Genomic DNA, 21270 nt, shown 5'->3' on the forward strand with positions numbered 1-21270 from the left:
CGAACCCTCCCTGAACCAACTCGCTCGATTCCAACTCGCCTGATACCAACTCGCCCGATTCCAACTCGCCCGATGCCAACTCGCGCGTTGTTTTACATGTAGTTGTTGATTCCATGTACGCTAACCCGATGGCCCGAGGCAAGCTATTTCCATGCCGGGCCATAACTCGTGAAATGCGCTCCTGCTGTTCCTGAAGACATGAGCCAGTAACTGCAGTAACTATCCCTATACGTAAAGAAACCGAACGAAATTTATTCTTTCAAGAGAATTGCAAAACGTGAAATTCGCAAATAAAAACTTTTCTGTATTGGCACGTACATTTCAAGCCCTATCCCGCGCCCGCACCTGTGGTTCTCAATGTTAGAAATATTTGTTGTAGGCTGTTTTAAGAAATAAAGCGTTTTTATACGTACCAGGTACTCCTAAAAATTGCAAAATAGTATCGGGCGATCCGAGTTGGAATCGGGCGAGTTGGTATCGGGCGAGTTGGAATCGGGCGAGTTGGTTCTGGGCGGGTTGGAAAAAGTGCGAGTTGACTGGTATGGTACCCGCGTGCCCGATCATGGAGGTAGTAGAAGACTACCTCCATGGCCCGATAAACAGCCAAGAACATTCCGTAGGCAAAGTGTGTGGATTGGGATGGCTGCCAGCCAGAAGCGAGCGACAGGTGTGCCCGATAAACAGCCGAGAACATTCCGTGCGCACAGTGCGTGGAAAGGATGGCTGTCAGCCGGTGCCTTGTTGCCCGATAAAAGCCGACAATATTCCTTAATGTAAAGTCTCTGATTGTTTATGCTGAGTCATCCAAGCCACCATTTTCTGCCCTATTTCTGTCGCAGATTGAAAAATCTTCACCTGCCTAACAACAGTTTACATTAGTTTTCTTTTTAAAAGGAGCTTTATCTTTCAATAAGTCAGCAAAAATTAACGGGCTGATTTCGTAAGTATATCTCATTTTCTCGAAATCGCGCAGAATGTCGTCCGTAGGCCAGAAGAGCTGTACCAAACCTTCGCTTTCCTACGCTAAATCGCTGCCATCTGTGAATAGTTGGTGTATTTATACCTGTGAGGAAATCTGACGTGCAGCTAGCATTTCTATCTACAGGAGGACGGGAGACAGAAAGTCACAATCTCAGGTCGGTCTCTATCTCGCCTTCTCAAAGCCTGGCAGTGTATTGGTCACCAAAGCCATAGACAAATATAGACTGTCTATGTTTGTCTGTGCAAAGCATCGTCCATTGAATGTATGTACACTGTGTACAGTTGTACATATGAAGGTCGATGTTTAAACAAGTTGGTATGTTGATCAACTCAGGAACATCTTTAACCCCACAACTTCGGCCCCCTCAGCTCACGAACTGTCGATAAATTTCACAGTGCACTCAATGAAGCTTACTTATCGAAATGATATTTTATCAAGCTTGCCCATTATTTGTATCATAATGTGTCGTTTTTCTCTTTACTTTACTAAAACCATACGCTTATGTGATGTAAAGTTTGAAATAAAATCATATTATGTTACAGCTCAGTCAAACCAGTGAATTTTGCGTTCTTCATTGTAGTAGGCCTACATTCGGTCATTTTGTAACAAAGAAGTGAATTCTGGAACAAAGGCATTTGGTAGATTTATTTGTAGGTAATTGTAAATGATCAAAACTACAATATTTCCAGTTGGACAAGGTTTATAACATAAATATCTGAAAATTTTATAATCCTTTGGTTTTCGACATCCTAGGCAAGGTAACTTTAACAACGAAAGTTAAAAAATGTGTTCATTCCATCGTTCTTTGTTTCTGTCATATTCAGTATAAAAGAATCGGGTGAGTGGCGGTGCATTTCTGGTAGGTTTATCGCCTGGTATGGTATACTTAAAATATGTCCGTTGTAAATTTGTGTGTGCATCATACGAGTACTATAGTAACAAAAAAGGAGAAAATCTCACAGATTCGGACCTTAACGAAATCATAATCTGGAAGCTAGATGGAGTCATGATATAGATTGCAAAGAATATAACGATATAATTTGTAGTCGTAAGTTGTTATCAGGAGTACCTCAAGGTTCAATATTGAGTCGGTGCTACTGTTGTCCGTACTTTACGTCAAGGATTTGCCGGACTTTGCTAGCTCTAAAACAAAAGTTGCCCTGCTTGATGTATCAAGCCCTTTTAACCACATCTCTGTATACAACTTTTCAAGGTGTCACCGTTGTGTAGTAAAAATAGGACATGCATCTTAACACTCAGTGTATTTGGGAGAATTGGATCTCATACTGTTCAAATTTCTCAAAAGTGTTAGGTTATCTATAGCTGAATGTTGCAATGTTACAAATTACTCATAACCACATGTGTATAACTTTAAAAGAAAAGCAGATGAGCTTGCATTACAAATGCAAAATCCAAACATTTGCAGAAAGCGTAATAACATCAAACGTTGGCCATTACGCGAGAGAAATTCAACAGTATGCCTGATCACGGTGTCGAACTATCTTCCAATCTGAAATGAGATAAGCGTGTAAATGCATTCGTCAAGACGGTTAATTGTATGATTTGTAATCTCCTGTGATTTGTAATTGTAATCTTAGAAATATTGATTTCTTGATTTTTCTTGCTCAAAATAAACGTGTGCAAAATATCTCCTGCCAATGAAACAACAATTTGGTAAAAGAGTTTCACAGTAATTTTCTTTTGCCGCCTCTTTCGCATTTTGAGCGCATAAGACATCATACCTTCAAACAATCTCTATAAAAGTCCAAAAGGATGTTACAAATCTCACTGGGCAGATTGGGAAGATCGAATAAACTGTCATTACTACTTAGCTAAAGGAAATGAGAAAACCAAAATTTTCCATGTTTTTCTTAGCCACAAAAAGTTGTCCAAAGCGTTTAAACTAAAAGGCCAGTGACAGTTCGTAAACACTGGGAAACCTAAACCTCCTCTTTCTATAAGTGACAATAAGACACTTTTAAAAAAATTATAATCAGATCAATCGATGCAGTCAAACACCAGTTGATCAACTTTTTTAACAACATCAGGAGTTACATTTAATACTGCTGCTAAATACAATAGATTAGATAACCCAAGACTCTTTGTAGATTAGATAACCCAAGACTCTTTGTAATCAAAAATTTGCCAAACGGAGCTTGGTTTCTCATTTTCTAGGCGCTTTGAGTACCTTATGGCTTGTCCACTGAGCTTTGGCTGCCAATTTAACCGATCGCATTTCCCCTTATTGTAACGCACAAACAGCCCAAGCACTTTTGATAGGTTAGGTTGTCCACTTTAATCCCCACAAACTTTCACTTTTTGAAATTGATTCAATATCCAAAATTTCGTAAATAGATTTCTCATTTCTAACAAAAACATTGGTATCATCTGCTAATTGAGCAATATGCCAGGGCGTGTTTTTCTTCTACTTGACATGGAAGTTAATCTATCTCTGTATATTGCATAATTCTACAGGCTAGTATTTCGACACAAAGAATGAACAACTGAACATCCTTGTCGCAAACTCCTTTTTAAATTTACAAAGTCTGTCAACCGACCATTATTATTAATATTACTAGAAATGCTACTGTACATCGCATTAAACCATTTAATAACATTATTACCAAAATTGAAAGCTTCTGTTCAAAATTGAAAACGTCTGTTCTAAAAGGCCTTTCAGAGCGCGTTTTAGACGATTTATACGTTTGTTTTTCCGTTGGGGGGAGGGGGGGAGGTCAGCCACCTTTTGATATCCGCAAAAAATAACTCAGTCCCCAGTCCGAAGACACTGGCCAGTCCCTTAATGCTACAGAGGCCAGGAGCTTACCCGGTGAGGGTCCATGAAGCACGGTGCAAAAAGTGACGAGCAATCCAAATGGAACTTAGCTTTGTGCGAGTCCCCCCCCCCCCCTCCCCAATGATTCAGCTCAGGCGAGTCATGGTCGCGAGCCAAATTTCTCATTTTGTAAGTTTTCTGCCGAAGTTCCAGGGCTCGTAGTCTTTCCAATAGCACGCTTTCCTATTATCACATCACCCCCACCAGATCTGAGGGCATGGACATATACCAGAAACTGTTACATAATTGTTACATAATTTCTCTTTTGTCATGCAAGGAGTTTTGAACTTGACAGTGTGGCAGTTCTAGATCAGTGACTGTTGTGGTCCCAATGAAGAAGAAGGGCTTAGTCCCTTCGAAATATCTGGGATATGCGTGCTCAGAGTGGAACATTGATATACTCTAATACCCTCAGCCCTGTGCAAGTTACGCATTAGTGCACACATACTACACATAGAAACAGGTAGATATAGAAACCTTGCACGTCATAGACAGAGCATGCCCAATTTGCCAAAACAAACAAGTAGAAGATGAGATACATTTTCTTTTTCATTGCAAAGGATACACAGACATTAGACATGATTTTTTCAGTAAGCTAAACATTTGTAAAAACGCATTCAGAGGCACACAAGACCTTGTAAGCATCTTTTCAAGGACAGATAAAGCATCACTATGTGAATTGGGAAAATACATACATACATGTTTTAAACTCAGACAAGACAAAATGAAAAAGACAAAGTAAACTATTTATGAACCTTTAATATGTTGACCTCATTATAGATATTTATATTTATATATATATTATATATACTCTTTCATTGTTGTTTTTGCATAACCTTTATTGTACCTGATGATCAAGATACGATATCAATAAAGGCTTACTTTACCTTACATTACATTATTAACGATTGAGACTATTATCACATCAATAGAAGTTTGTTTGAGGTATATTCCTTCCATTTTATGAATCCTTTCACTTTACCTATTAAACAGCTCTTCAAGCATTAACAGCCACCAAGTGAGTATGGTGCCACCACTGTCGGGTACGACAAGTTCGTCATTTTGCAAACAAAATTGAAACACCAACACAAGGCGCTAGGCGGCGTCATCTGATGCATTTGAGGAATGCGTGACAACAAACAAACAGCAATATTTGTCATGCAATTACTTCCTGTTTGAGGAAAAAATTGTACATTTCTTGCAGCAAAATAATGCCGAAAGGCAAACCATCGGAGATTTATCCACTGCATTGGCTTGTCTGGCATAATAGCTATGAAGAGCTGGAGAGACTCTTGAACAAAGATGAGGTAAAGCGTCATCTTTTTGCAGAACTCCGAGCTGTCACATCACCCTGGGTGATGCAGATTGTTAAGCCGGTGCTATGTACTACAACGTAGCCCGTGTCCATGTGATACTTTTGTAGTTTTGCGTTATGACAGATGCTTATTTAAACATACACAATCATTTTAACCATCGAATCAAGGTTTAGACGTCGCAATGTCGGCTGCAAAGCTGTTACATTTTTATTGGATTTTGTTTTCATCTACAAAACATGCATAATAATATTATATTCACGGATAGCTGAACTCAGGCTGAACCGTGAAGCTCGGGTTGTTCAGAGTGCAGTATACACTCACAGACCTAGATTGTGCGGAGCACGGCCCCTCGTGTGTTTAGTTGAACTACTGGCCTACCGATACGTCTCTTATACCGATGCGTGTCTCTACCACTGTCACTGTAACTGAAATGTAACGATGTAGGAGGGACAATTCTGTTGTGTGAATGACGAAGCATGTCTAGCATATCAACAATTTCGTCCCCGACAGACTCTCCAATTACATTATTTGATGAATAATTTTCAGCGAAAGTTTATTGACACACAGATTTTGTAACCCTTGACATTTTCAATCCAAGCCACATTTATGTTGAAATATTGGTGCAGCACAATTTTGTTTTATTTTGTCAGGTTTTGAAGTGCTCAATGAAATAGTGTGCAGGCTGTTTTTAAACCGTCATCAGTAATTTGCAACAACTATGAAACCGCTCATGTGTATCAACAGCTCTGACTTCTGCCAGATAGGATATTGTTGTATTTGGGGAATCATTTGTGTTAAAGCCCACAATACAACATCATAATATTTTCACATCAAGTTATTCCATTATTATGAATGCTAGAAATGTCACTTATAGTAATGTTAACCAGAATCAGGCTGTAAGTGTCCCTCATTCCCATAAATTATCATCTACCGTCACATCGTTTGATTTATTAAAACATGATGAAATAATTTCAGGCCTTCTTACACACAGTATTGTTACAGAAAGCTAAAACAATATGGTAATGACTAGTAAAAGCTGGGCAGCCAGCTTTTGTGAACTGCAAACATTGACGTATATCACCCCAAGGTTGTTGTTGTTGACACTTATCTTATCACACATCAGGACTACATGAATTCTTGTTTGGTTCACATACATCAATGCATTCATACTTGAAACTAAAAGTATTGATGTCTTTAAATACAAACATTATTTCCAAAATACTGTATTCAAGTATAGATAAGAAATTAGAAAATCATTAATAGTCACCATTTAGTAAAGAGAAAGCATTTACCACATACCAGTTACTATCTGTCAACAATGGTCAGGAGAAAATCTTACTTCCTTGAAAAAGAAATAACAAAGAATCAGCCAAAAGTATGAAAATAAAAGTGTCTTTTCATGGTCCTTTGACATAAGAAATTGTGTGCTCACTTACATGACTTTCAAGATTTTATAGCTGTAAATTACTTGCCTAAAGAGTTTACTTAACAGTGTGATTTTGAAAAATGGTCATTAAAATTATGTGAACACATACGATAAAACTCAGAGAGAAAAAATGATGAACATTGAAATCCCATAGGAAATAACCAGCAATGCTATTTCTGGATTATTTTATGCAAAACCAGTCAATGTCACTTTGTCAGAAATCATGTCATACCAAAGATATAACAGGTATGGCAGCATTCATGGCTTTCATTAGCAGGCTTTATTTACTTCCAATAACCATCCCTGTACCATGTACTTTGCCATTCACATTTTGATATCATACATATGAAATTCTATTATACTGGTATCAACACATCAATCAAAATAATAATATTTACCCTTTACAGACCAATAGGGGATGAAAATATAAATTTTGGGCTTCATTTCTTACAACTATACAAGTGTAAAAGATTTCAAAGGTGGGAGGTTGTGAAAGTGTCACTGTTTGATATCTTGAACTTTTCCTTTTGTTTGTTGTTATGAATGTGAAAAAATATTGAAAACATTGTGATGCTCATGGCTTGTTCTAATTCTGAGCCATCAATACAGAACATTTTAGGCAGATTTTTTCTCAAGGATTCAGACAAACATGGCAATATGCTACTACCGTTAATATTACCGTGCCAGTAACTCAGTTTCAGTAAAGGGGAATTTTCATATTGGAATGGTTGAACAGTATCCGACACCAGTGACAGTGATCGTACCAGCACACACACAAAAAACAACAACACAAAACAAAAGAAAACAGGGATGTGACATTACAGTTATGTGTGACAGGTGTGAGAGTTCTCTATGAGAGTTTTGTGTACTTGTGATGATATTCTGTACCAGATGCTGAAAATAATTCCACCATATGGTTCTGCTCTGCTTGCTTATATAATATTAATGACTTCCCGTGGGTAAAGTGTCTTGTCTACAATATGATGAACAGTTCTACTGCAGATTAAAGATTACGCACAGTGTTTTGCACATTCAGCACACCAAAGAGATCATGTGATGTCATGGATTGAAACATTCAGTCATGGATGGGTCTCCATCAACACCAAAGCCCAATCATGATTAAAGGTACAGTGTAGGTTACCATGGTGAACTCTAAGAAATCAAGTACCTCCCACAAATGACTCGGCAGGTTTTTAAAACAGCCAAAATGAAGTTTAACCTTGTTATAAATAGTTATTAAGTTGGGTTACATAATAACAAGGAGTGTCATTAATCTCTTTGGCAGCTATGTTGGCACTCTTCTCACCAAGTATGTTGTCAATAAACTAAACCTCATAGCATGATTGGTGCCAGTCATGGTTTGGGGTAGAGTTGGTGGAGACCATAAACAAAAATCTTTCAGTCTACCATAGTGATAGTGAAACAAACAAAACCAAGAGTAAAGACGCATATGGCTATCTATGCATTTCTATGCATGTTTGTTCACATGGTTTTGTTTGAACTGTAGTCCATTTGAATTCTTGGTTTAAAGGCCTGTTTTGGCACCCGATTGTATCATCGAAAAATTTACCCACCAGATTACAATATCAATTGAAAACAAAAGGCTATCACACCTCCATAATCCTTTTACAGACTAGAACAAAGGTGATCCCAGGGATCACAAACAGTGCCTTTAAGCTAAAGTAACTGCAATTTTTGTGCAATATCATATCTTATAGAAAGCAAAGCTGCAGGTTGAAAGAATAAGGTGATTGATAATACAAAGTTACCCTACATCATTTTGAGATATACGGGTATCTTATAAAATGAAACCCCAAGTGTAAGATAGAGACGTTAGATAGGGTTTTATGAAACTTCAGTTGCTATACAATATGGGATGTTGGTCAGCCATGTGACTATTGTATTAATGTGCAGTGTTTTAGTGACTTCTTGATAACAAGGTGTTTTCTCATCAACTTACATGATTTGACAATCATTCCAGAAATTGCTCCCCCGGGATTGAACATCTCCAAGGATTAGCGGTTACAAATGCTTTTCTACTTGTTATATTCTCCAGGGATTCCTTAGTACCTGTACATAGACTTTGCTGAAAATTTCTTTGAATTGGATAGTCATGGAATACAGACTAGATATAAATTTACAGATAATCATAGAATATTTGAGGAAATCTCAAGTGGCATTTCTGTTTTCCATGGTTTTGAAGCTAATACTGTATTACACACTATTACAGAATTGGATAGTATTTAGGATTAGTGATTTAGGGACTGTGGATTGCTACATGTACTTCACTTTCATGGTACAGTGGAATGGCATGACTTTCAGTTTTCCAGTCCAGTTGCTTTCAGTTTTGAATGTGTGTCCAAGGAAATGGGTTAGACAGTAGTAATGTATTTCAGAATTCATGTTCCAGTACTTTTGTCTATGTTGTGTTTCTAAGCGATGGTGAAATACATGTAGCATAATCAAGAAAGTGTCAAATTCAATGTGGCAGGTATAACACCTGACAATTCTTGAATAATGTTTTATGTATATAATATTTGTGTCAGGCGATACGCTGCGCCAATGTCCTTGTGCATCCTTTGCGGTATTTTCGTAATAACCTTATTATTATAAATCTTATATTTGTTACTTGGGCATCAAATGGACAGAGACTGAGTAATGACCGTTTTTCGTGCAGTGTCGATAATTTTTCTTCCGATTTATAGCGCAAGTGTGGAACGCTATTTTGGGCGCACTTCTGCAAGTTCTGAATAGTGTGTGTGTACTACACACGTATGTACAGAGCCTGTGCGAGACATGTTCTGACACTTCCAATGAGTCCCTTGAAACTATTCAACAGTGAACGCGCAGATATAGCTGCAGGGGATGGGGGCCTTGAAATCGTACGTGTTATGGAACGGGCATTCCATACGGCTTTTTTAGCTCACGCAAAATTCTATTGTTCTTGATCTCAGATGTTGAATAATATAAGTTACAATGAATAGATATACAAAGATGAACATTAGTTTTCACGTCAAATAGAATTAACAAATACAAGCACTGCTGTTTATGTGTTCTTTGTTGACAAATACAATTCTATCATGATGTATCCGAGGTCAAAGGACACATTGACATAGAAAAACATTTCATGAAATGAATTGAATTAGGGCCTCAGTAAGTAATATTTCCACATATCGTGATACTCCTCAGTCCTGTGCTTAGAAAATAAAAGAGTGTAAAGTACATTTGATAAAAATGATAGGAAATTATCATTCCTTATACATTTTGATGTACATTGTACAATAAACATTCTTTCATTGACATTTAGTTTACTGGCATAGTCAGACATTCAGAGTGTGAAAACAGTGAAAAAATTCTGAAAGCTTGAGAACAATTTTGACTGTACACGTGAAAGAGTGACACACAAATGTCAAAGGTCATACATAATTCCCAGAGGAAAAATAGATATTACAATGAAAAATTTAGGTTGAAACAACATTGATGGGCTTCATCAATGTGTGAAACATTTCTGTAGAAAAAAAGATTAACTGCTTTTAAAGCAAGTCAATGTTTTTGTACCTGTACATGTGATTAAGTTTAGAACATTAAGTCCACAGTGAATTGACATGACAGATCCTAGTATTGCAGGTATTGAGATATGCAAAGTTTTTGTTGCAGTTCTGCTGAAATAATCATGAGTGTTCCTTGTATAGTACTGATTCAGATGATACTGACCCAGAAGATTGTTCATTTTCTCATTCAAATTTTTATGCCAATCGTCATGGTATCTTTTTGATAAAATTTGTTGACTTTTATGACTATTTTGATTAAATTATCATTTTCATCATCATCATTCTCATCTTATGTGCCATTTTAACTCTGCAAAATACTCAGAATTCAATGTGTTATTTGTGCTGAATTTATCTGTTTTGCTATATTGGTTGATTGTAGTGTGATGCTGAGTTGTAGTGTGACGCTGAGATTGTAGTGTGATGCTGAGATTGTAGTGTGACGCTGAGATTGTAGTGTGATGCTGAGGTTGTAGTGTGATGCTGAGATTGTAGTGTGACGCTGAGATTGTAGTGTGATGCTGAGTTGTAGTGTGACGCTGAGATTGTAGTGTGATGCTGAGATTGAAATGTGATGCTGAGATTGTAGTGTGATGCTGAGTTGTAGTGTGACGCTGAGATTGTAGTGTGATGCTGAGATTGAAATGTGATGCTGAGATTGTAGTGTGATGCTGAGATTGTAGTGTGATGCTGACATTGTAGTGTGATGCTGAGTTGTAGTGTGATGCTGAGGCTAAATTTGTCTCCTCTTTGATCTCTGTTACCATTGCAGCATGACATAGCCATAGAAGCAGTAGACCCCAGAGGCAGGACACCATTACATCTCGCTGTGGCTTTGGGTCATCTTGAGAGTGTACGTGTTCTTTTACGACACAAAGCAATTGTCAATACAGAAAACAAGCAAGGATGGACAGGTGAGGCCTGGTGTCGTTTTTCAGCCATGAATTGTACTCTGGGCAGACTTTTTCATGCATAAAGAATTTGAATCTTCCAACATAACACATTTAACTGAAGTTCATATGATTTCTGAAGTGAGACATGTTATACATTCATTTTTAGCTCATATTTGGTTTTATATATAAATACCAAAAAGAGCTTATATGATGAGTCTGAGTGGCATCTGTATGTCTGTATATTTGTGGGTATGTGTGGATGTATGTCCGTCACACACAAAGGCTCCCATACCGCCAAAGCTACCGTCTCAGTATTTGGCGTACAGGTAGATGCAGGGGTTGAGATGTGACTTTGTTCAAATAAGCACATCAGTGTCAAAAATGTGCAAATGAGGTAAGAAAAAGTGAAATCCTGCAAATGTGCAGGCCTGTAAGAAACAAGCCAACTCCACTGATCTTGAATCATTTCCTGTCATTGTTTATGAACTGTTACATATTAACAGACCTGATGAAACCATAGACAGTAGAGGGAGGGAAGACCGTCTATACTCAAACTAAGAGGGGCTTGTTTCTGCTATGCATGTTGCTAAAGTTGACCTCCAGTACCTAAAGTTTCAGACCTTAATTACTTTTGTCATTCTTGTTTTTCTGGTTTAAGCCTTTCACCCCCAGTTCCCTGTATACAGGTCCAACTTAACCATAGAAAACAATGGATTTGGGACAAACCATGGTGGTGAAAGGGTTAAATATTTCTTGTTGTTTTTCTGGCCGTACTGTGCAGAAATCATTGTCATAACATCAAAATAGAATTTTCCTCCACTGAACAGATAGAAACAACATGTATCCCTTTTCCTGCCGAGCGCCCCTGTCCGTTATCCTGCCAAGTCGGTCAAAACCGGCCCCCTTTTCCGTGTCTACAGAAGATAGGCTCTCCTGCACGCTTTCCTGCCAGGCATTTGGCGGGAAAATACCGCATTTTCAGGGTACGATTACCGACCATATACGTGTTAGACTTCAAAAATTTTTGCATGCCCGTATAGAGGGGCAACCGCTGATGAGGTTGTGTCGAGAAAATGACAAGGTCTTGGGCGTTGTTTGCCCCGGGGGACGTGCACTTTTATGCCCTTTTCTAGCTTACTTTTGCGGAAGTAAAGCTCGTTCGCCGGCACGCACGTCCACACCGGGAAACATCACCTGGCTCGTGGGTTAGTAGAAGACCCAGGGGTTAGTGCTATGGGTGCGGCAGCACCCTCAAACCTGTCCTGTTCCCCCTGGGTTGTGTCACTTGGCCACGTACTTTGAATGACTTGGAAGAGTCGCACAGTGCAGTCTGCTTTGACGTAGTGTCAACGACATAGCTTCGCCATTGAAGGAAGGCGTGTACGTAGTTTGGCCAGTTCAGTGCACACTTAGCTCGTTAGTGTTACCGTTTCCTAACAGGTTAGTTGTGCAGTTGTTACTAAGGTGCAGTTTTGTACCACCTTAGCTCTGGACAGTGCAACTGCTCTATGCACTAACCCAAACGACAGATGGTTGGTACAACGTCTACGTCGCACGAGCACAGCCTCCGTTGGGCTGTGCCCCTCCCACGTGATACAACGCACGTTCATCCATTACTATAGCGTCCTTACGGATCTGCCAAAAACGAAAGTGGGGGTAAAAACAAAACAAACGAAAATATGCGATCATAGATAGTATTTTATTCAGGAATAATTTACATTATGCCGAACAATAAATCTCGGAGTCTGTCTCGACGTCCGAGTGCATGGTCCGTGTTTCAAAAATTACAATCGGGGTGGCAGATCCGTGTTACAAAAATTATAATAGGGGGAATTGTACAAAATAATCCGTCTAAACAAAACAAACGAATATATGCGATCCATAGATAGTATTTTAATCGGGGATAATTTACATTATGCCGAATAATAAATCTCAGAGTCTGTCTCGACGTCCGAGTGCATGGTCCGTGTTACAAAGATTACAATCAGGGGGATTGTACAAAATAATCCGTGTTTCAATTTACAATCAACGGGATCGTAAAGCACAAACAAACGGCACAACCGTGCTCAAAATGTGATCATGGTCCGTGTTAAGAATACAGTCAAGCCACTGTTAGGCGAAGCTGTCCCCTGTCCGTTATTTACGTCGGGTTCTCTTGCTGATGGGTGTCGTCGGGGCTGTGTGAGTAGAGGTCTGCACGCCAACGCTCCTCTTACCTCGTAGCATCATGCGATGATGAAAAGCCGCAAAACACTCGCCCTCGTGAAGATGAACCCCGCACAGACTACATCCTTTGGACGTCTCAGACAGTCGTCCGCTCGCAGTGGTCTTACCCTCTCTGCTGCATACTTTACAGCATTTCTGCCGCCCCTCCAAACGGCTGACAACGTGCATCGGCTGATTTTGTGGATTTATGTACGAGGCAAGAGAAACGGTGGCCTCGACCTCTCTCACACTGGGCTGCGATCGCCCACAATAACCACCATGAGTTGTTTCCCCTACACGCAGATGAAACATCTTATGGGTCAGCTTACTATCAGGGTGTACATGCTTGAAGCATATATATGCATTTACCAGGGCAACATCAATCAGGTAACATGCCAGATATGTCCACCATCTGTGATTCTTGCGCCCAGTGTGAAAGTACTTGCCCTTCTGGTTGGCTCGGTCGACACCTCCCATGTACCGGCGATAATTATACAGCGACAGAGGCACTTGTCGCTGCTCGTCTCCCTCCCCACTGGCACGCACTCCAAGGGTGGATAGACCGTATTCAAGATCAGCACCTGAGCGTTACTATCCTGATAAGCAGTGATGTTAAGACGAGAGTCCGTTCTGGTCGTGGCTTTCATATCCCCAACAGACAGAGGAAGGCGCTTCCTCTTACCCGGCGGAATTAATTGAGGGGGCATGGTGCGACGATTACAGCGGTTAAAACTCCCGACCATGTAGATCCCGGTCTCCATCAGCTCTCTAGCAGTAACGACCGTGCTAAACAGGCTATCACAGAATAGGCTGTGATTATATCCACAAAATGGCTGGACCAGCTCCATCGTAATTCTTTTCACCACACCTCGCTCCTGCCGTCTCCCATCAGTCCGATCCCGAAATTTCACACCTAGGTACGGTGCAAAGTTAGCGATGTATGCAGTGGTGGAGTCGCACAGCTGCCATATCTTGAAACCGTCTCGATCAGGCTTATGCGGTAATCTCTGCTTAAATTTAGAACGGCCCTTAAATCGCACCATGCCCTCGTCGATGGAGATCTCTCTACCCATCTTATAATTATTCACGCACCTGTCAACTATAGGCTCCATCCATGGATTGATTTTATAAAGGGATCCTCCTGACACCGACGTCGGCGGCGTGCCTCATCAGGATCACGACGTGGATCGTTCTCTGGGTCTGCCAGATGAAAGTATTGCATAAGCTGCTGAAAGCGACTGCAGGTAATCACAGTAGAAATACCCTGATTTCTCAGAAATGGATCGCTAGACCAATAATCCTCCACTGATGATTTACGGTCGATACCCATACAGACTAAGACGCCAATGAACGCCTGCACCTCTCGGTAGTCAGCGTTACGCCAGTATTTATCTATCTTCCTAGCGATATATCGCTGGTGGAATTTGGCGTATTTATTAGTCTCGTCCTTTGCCAATCTGATCAGTGTAGCTGGAATAAACTTAAAAAAGTAATCAATCTCACGGGAGTGGCTGGGCAAGGTGAAAGTCGGTCCTCTCTCATGGTCAAAATCGGTCTCCTCAAATATATTAGCATCGGTAGTTTCCGACATACGCCAGACAGGAGGGGTGTCGTCCTCCGCCAACACAGCAGCAACGTCATCATCGTCGTCAGAGCTTGCCTCACCTACATACTGCCTGTCATAAAAGTCATCGTCCTCTGCCGCATCCTCGTCAACCTCCGAGTCGGACTCAGCGGTGATATCACCGTCGTCTGGGCGTCTGGGCCTGAACTCGCCCGTAGCGGCATCAAGGATCATATCTGGCTCAAAATCAGGTGGGCTATCCTGATAACGAACCCTCCGCACTATCTTTTTCGGCGGGGACATCGCAGCACACGAAACTATGGCAGGAGCGGGCTGGCAGCCTCTGCTGATGACGAGGACTCAAGCTCTTTCGCACTGGGCACAGGAACCTCTCCTGACGCAGGATGAGGGCTCATGGTGCACGCAACAGGTGGTGTTCTCTCCCGGAGCAGCCGGGGGAGAACCAATGGCATCAGCCGTCTCGTTACTCACTGTCTCACTAGCAGCAGCAGACGTAGTCTGTGCAGGTGAAGTATCTCCCACAAGAGCAGATGTAGTCTCTGCAGGTGAAGTAGTCTCTCCCGGAGCAGCCGGGTGAGAACCACTGGCAACCAGTGACCCATCATCATCCTCATCGGCAGAACGATCAGTCTTACGTTTACGCTTACCACTGGGTTTTTCAGCCGGAGATAGCTTCGCCTTACGGGAGCGTTTCTTGCCCGACTTCTTAGAACGTTTACTAGGGACATCACAACGATCGCTACCACTACCGCCCGGAGACTCTGCATCTTTGAGCTTCAGTCGTCTGCTCGCCTTCAGAAAACTTTTGCGGTCCGTCAAGCTCATGTCTGGAACAGTGTCGACAGACTAGCAGGTCCCTCCCTTTTAAAGCCACAGGGAAACAAAGCCCTGGACATGATTGGACGCAGGGGTGTTTATATATGCAGCCACCTGTTATTATAATGGACCTACGGCAATCAGTCCACCAACCGGCGCTGACATTCCTACCCGTCATGTAAATTGCCTGTCCGCACCATTTGATATGCTAATATAACTCATTTGCAATGCAAATCCCTCGAGCACTTAGCATAACATAGTCAATGTCATTAGCATCTCAACTTGACATTCCGTCCAGCTGGGTACGTGGCATGCGCACCTGCCACCCAAGGACGTTGGCCCAAGCCCATGTTTAGTACGGGTGGGAAACCCGTATCTTTAACCTCATGTCCCTTCAAGGTACGCCTGCGCAGGGCGTATTGTCATCCAAGTCGGTGACAAGCCAACCCGACAGATTGCCCATTAAGCAGTAATGGACTGGCCGTCTCGTTCTTGTACGGCAACGAACAGTGCTTCAGCGGCTTGTTTAGGTCATAACCGTCGCCTGCGAGCGGCTTACCCAACCAAGGCGGTCAAAGATGAAGGATGCCAAAATTGTCAACAGCTGTCTCGGCCTCGTCCGTTGGGCAAACATGGCTCCTTCAAATAACGTGGCCAGCACGTCTACGTCATCAGCGGTGATGACGACCCGTCATTGACGCCCGAGTGCGTAAAACTCGGAATATACCGACAGGTACCTCTACCTGAGTCGGTCATACTACGGTATAAACCAAACACAGGTCTGCCAACTCCCGTTAGACTCGGCCGTTAGCCGAACTTCACAGGGACAACATAGGCGTAACAAGTCGGTGAACAACGGTTCACGCACCTAACCGCAGCCGCCAAGTCGGTGAACAATGGTATCAAATTTTGAGGCCATGTTCGTGAATGGCAAGGCTGAGGCGGTGTGTTTCGTTGCACGGCTTGAACATCTAGAGCCAAGTGCAGCCGACAACGTCCGACATCTGAGTGGGTAGTCTTTTCGAGAAGGTAACAAGTCGGTTAAAAGCGGTGGTTACCCTTCACAAATGTCGCTCAAGTCCGTTCGGATCAGTTCCATGTCAGGGACTAATCAAGCTGAGTCCGTCAAATCCGTCCGCACTTCCCGTCAATCAGGACTAAGTCCGTGATTTTCGTCTCGCACCATTGGCAAAAAATTGCACCGCCAGCTGAGGCGGTCTTAGGCGGTTGCCTTACAGATTAGCGTTGCCGAGACGGTCAATTTTGGCCGCAATCTATGTAGTGCTTCAGAGCCAAGTTAGCCCAAACTTTGCTAGAATACGTCACCGTGCTAACCTGCCAAGTACGCTACTCGTCCCCCCCCAAAAAAACCAGTCCCCCAACGGGTGGGGACTGGCTGGTAGCTTCCGCACCTTTCCCTGTCGTTGGACTCTCTGTGAACCCATTTCGAGAGCAAACGCCGTTCCTCGCCCAAAACCTGTCCTCGAACGACCCCTAGCGCGAGCAAGGGTTTGCTACACGTAGTTACGTCGACTAGGCAGGAAAGGGGTACCAAAAAGTAGCCCGATTTCCACCGCCTTGGCAGGATAATGGCCGTGGCTGCTCAGATTCTAGCTACACCGAATTTCAAGTGGATTTTCACCGACTTGGCAGGAAAAGGGGTATTGTTGATAATATTAACCCATACTCAGTGGTATTTACCAATTCTGATCAAATTTGAGCGACACCGTATAATTGCGGTATTTTTGAATTATTCAACTTATCTTGTACATTGTACAGTTAACATCCAATGCTATTTCAATGACCTTTGTATGCTATTGAATATCAGTGAAGGCTGTCATTTACATATCAATTGTAATTTGCATACTGGTTATTCTGAACAATTTTCTCCATGGTCAGTTGAAAGTATACAAATTGATTTGTATCAAAATAGATGGACCACCCACCTGAATCATTACTATGGAAAGGTTTTCAGGCAGAACAGTCTCCGTAATCTTTTCAAAGTTTAATTCTTAGAGGACACATTTTCCTACAAATGAGGTCACCTACATAAATATTAGTTTATCCAAAATATACATAAACATTTATTAAGTTTGCAAACATTACGATAATGAGTTATTATGAATATTGACTCCATGGATTTCAGATCATTTACCCTGTAGTCTGTCCTGGAGATCTTGAAGTTGTTGTGAAATTATATCCGCATACCCATTTAAAATCATTGAGCCATCAACAACACAGTTTGCTGTGAAGCTGCAAATTGCTGGTATGCTGTGTACATTTGCCAAGCTCAGGCTGCTGTTTTTAGCTCAGGCTGGTGGGAACAGAAGAACATTTTATCTTGGAACCATGGTAACATCTCTGGTGTCTGTTAATATGACATAGTTTTTATACAAAAGGAATCCCTATGAAAGTGACAGCAATGCAGGTATAACGGCAATCAGTTATTGCCTTTGACAATAACTTGGCACAGGCTGGTCTATGATCTAATTAAAGTCAGAACCTAAAAGTCGCATTGGAAAATTGTGAGCTTGTAGCTAGGTCATTGACTTATAAGGACTTTTTAAATTACGACTTTGGGTAAATATTCTTTGTATCTTTTTAAAATCAGAAGTAATTTGAATTTTGATGAAGTTCTGATGCAGTCTTTCCCATTAGAATCTATCACACAGTTTTCAAAAGGAACAGTAACTGAGTGTTTGACTTTGCTGTCTGCACATCTTATTGGAATTCTAGACACAGTTAACATTATTGTGAATTCAGTTCAGCTTTCCCCTGAGATACGGATGAACAAAATGAAAACAAATTTCTCATTTCCGTTCTGTTGGAAGCATTTCTTTTACTCTAAAGAAAGGCAATGTTGCGATGACAGTTCTACTGATATTAACACCTGTAAAGTAAATTCATTTTTCTCGGAGACAGTCAGTAAGGTAATAGATCCTTTCTGCAGGAGAGCAGAAGGACACGGGTCATACCCCTCAAGTTGTTTGCCAGTTTTGGTAATTTTCAACTAAAAATTTGCACAATTGGAAGAAAGATGGATGGGTTTGTGTGAAAATATTGAATTTTGCCTTCAGTAGAGTTTTGGCAGATTCATTAGTCTGCTTTGGGCAAAGTTACCTTTGACAAAGAGTGTTATAGTTTCATCTGTCCTACACATGCTGTGAAAATTCTGAATTCTTTGTATAGATAGTTTTGAGTGGTTAAATAGCTCCTGCTTTCACACAATATCAGCATCACTATAATATGACCCATTGTAGACTGTGAGACAGCATACCGGTAGGGTGCCTTGACAACCCAGTTCATTTTGTGCGGCGGTGTCAGGTTTTCCGTATTTATGGGATATATTGAGTTCAAAAGGTTAGAGAAACTGTGCAGGTAAAACAAGGTCATGTCTGTTAATCTCTCCAAGAGTGAATTCATGATGCATTCAAATTTCCATGATGTAGTCAGTGTGTTTTGGAAACTGGAAAACAAAAAACTGATTTAGTAAAGTACTCATCAAAATTGCAAACATCGTACTTTACATGCATTTACACTACTGGTTATCATTGATTGAAGTAGAGTAGTAGAGAGCAAGCACATTGATTTGACTTTATGATACTTACCGGTATATAGTCTAAATTATTCTTTGCTATTCTTTATTATCCTTTTAAGAACACTTTTCTTGCAATGACACAAACAATGGGTAAAGCAAGCACTGTAGCAAAAATGGCATTAGAGACAACTCAATTAAAATACGTACACCATAGGGTTAACAATATGAAGGATGACAAGATTCTGCCATTAGAAAAGTCTTAATAAATGTATGTACATGTACCCCTATCAAGCTAAGACAATTGTGCATGAATAAATGAAAAACAAGTGCTCATTAATTCATCTAATGGCAGAGGGAAATTAGCTGAAATGAGTTTGGCTGAAATCAGAATGTGTCCAATAAACCTACGACCAGATTGAAGATTCTTTAAATGGATTTGATCATTGACAATTTCTAAGGCTTCAACAAAATTTCTTTTCTCATGCATTATTTTTATATTCTTGTATTCAGTACCACAATGTGTTGAACATGTGTTAATAATCATCTGTACTTTGTTTATGTTTGAAACATTCACACCTTCCCTCAAAACCAGACTTAGTTCAGAAAGGAAACAGCTTTAATCTTTCTAGTACTGGTACATGTATATTCCAATGACTAAACAGTGATTGTACAAGTAGTGTACTCAACAGGTACATTTGTGGTCAGTACTTCTTACATGTACAATACCTGTACTACAAACTGTATCAGTGTTCTGTTGAAACGTAAGTTTCTTATCAATGATTATTCCAAGACAATTATAAATGGACAAATGGTCTGCAACGTCAGATCTGCAGGATTAGTGTGACAAGAACTGTTTAGAATTGAATACAACAAAAACAAAATATGGTTTATTGATTCAGAACATCTGAAGACAAGGTCACTGCAGTTAAAATGAACACGTACATGATATTCAAAATGTTTCCATCATTTGAATAATCTTTGAAAGATGTAACATCGGAATATTTTACCAGCGTTGCTTTTTCACTTGTTCTTTGAAGATCATTTGTGTATGATTTGAACAAAATGTTAGCGAGCTCTGCAGTGCCCTGGTAGATACAGTACTCATAACAGACATCTATGTTATATACTCTCACATATGATACTGCTGCCTCTTTGTCAGACATATGGAATATACAGGATTATTTTAGGGCTTACATTGAACATGCCAAGAGTAAGAAACCAAAATGAAACACTTTACCTTACATCTTTGTTGAACTTTGTGTGGCACATACCGGTATACTGGGTATACCGGTATTACTTGTGTCAAGATAATGTTCAATGCAATGCAATGCAAGGTACTGGTTGAAAGACCAAGTGGCCACAGAAAATGAAAACAACATGTATATCAATACTATTAAATGTCAGAAAGGGATAGCAGAATGTTAATTTATCATCAAGATGTACCGGTACTGTATAAAAAATCTCAAAACATTGCCAGAGCATATGGTATCTGTACCTTTGGATTCGTTTTAGATCATTGTCTCTGTATGAGGTTCCAGTTGTGTTATATACCGGTATATTGCAATACTGACATGAACACTCACCAGGTCAAAAAAATTGATACCATGAGAGATTCAAAACAAGATGTTGTGACTGTAACCTTACTCAATGATTTGTTGCAACTATTGTAACTGATGACCTTTTTGTAATCTCTACGTCTGACCATATATCAAACTGTAAAATATCAAATGATCATGGATACTATGTTTCATTCTTACTACTTATGAGCTTACATTACTTAATAGGTCAGCTTGCGTTCATTGGTGTTTTTCCTATGCATTCTAACAGAGTACCTTTACTCAACAGTCAAACCAAACATATGATTTCAATCATAAATATGTCAAATCCAGGGCCTCTGAAACTGTTCAAAGTGACTTCCCTGAATATTTAAGGCAGGTAATCTATCAATAATGAAAGGGTACCCTTTGATAGATATTTCTTAAATTGTAAGATGTTCTGTTTTGTCATATAGCAGTTATTATTGTGTAATTCTTCTTACAGAGACTCATCATATAAATGCAAATATCAGTTATAAATGCTTTATATTGTTGGAAATATCACAGTCTGTGAGCATTTATTCCTGTGT

General features: G+C 40.3%; 1 protein-coding gene across 1 annotated transcript in view; it reads left to right on the forward strand.

Annotated features, from left to right (window-relative positions):
* The first annotated feature begins 4952 nt into the window (after nt 1-4952).
* LOC139145897 (ankyrin repeat domain-containing protein 13D-like) overlaps nt 4953-21270 on the forward strand; it is a 40037-nt gene continuing 23719 nt past the window's right edge. The window contains 2 exon segments of the mRNA XM_070717343.1: nt 4953-5125; nt 10881-11022. Of these exon segments, the coding sequence (XP_070573444.1) occupies nt 5030-5125; nt 10881-11022 (238 nt within the window). The 5' untranslated portion in view covers nt 4953-5029.

Source organism: Ptychodera flava, chromosome 12 (genome assembly GCF_041260155.1).
Source record: "Ptychodera flava strain L36383 chromosome 12, AS_Pfla_20210202, whole genome shotgun sequence".
In the NCBI taxonomy this organism is placed as follows: domain Eukaryota; kingdom Metazoa; phylum Hemichordata; class Enteropneusta; family Ptychoderidae; genus Ptychodera; species Ptychodera flava.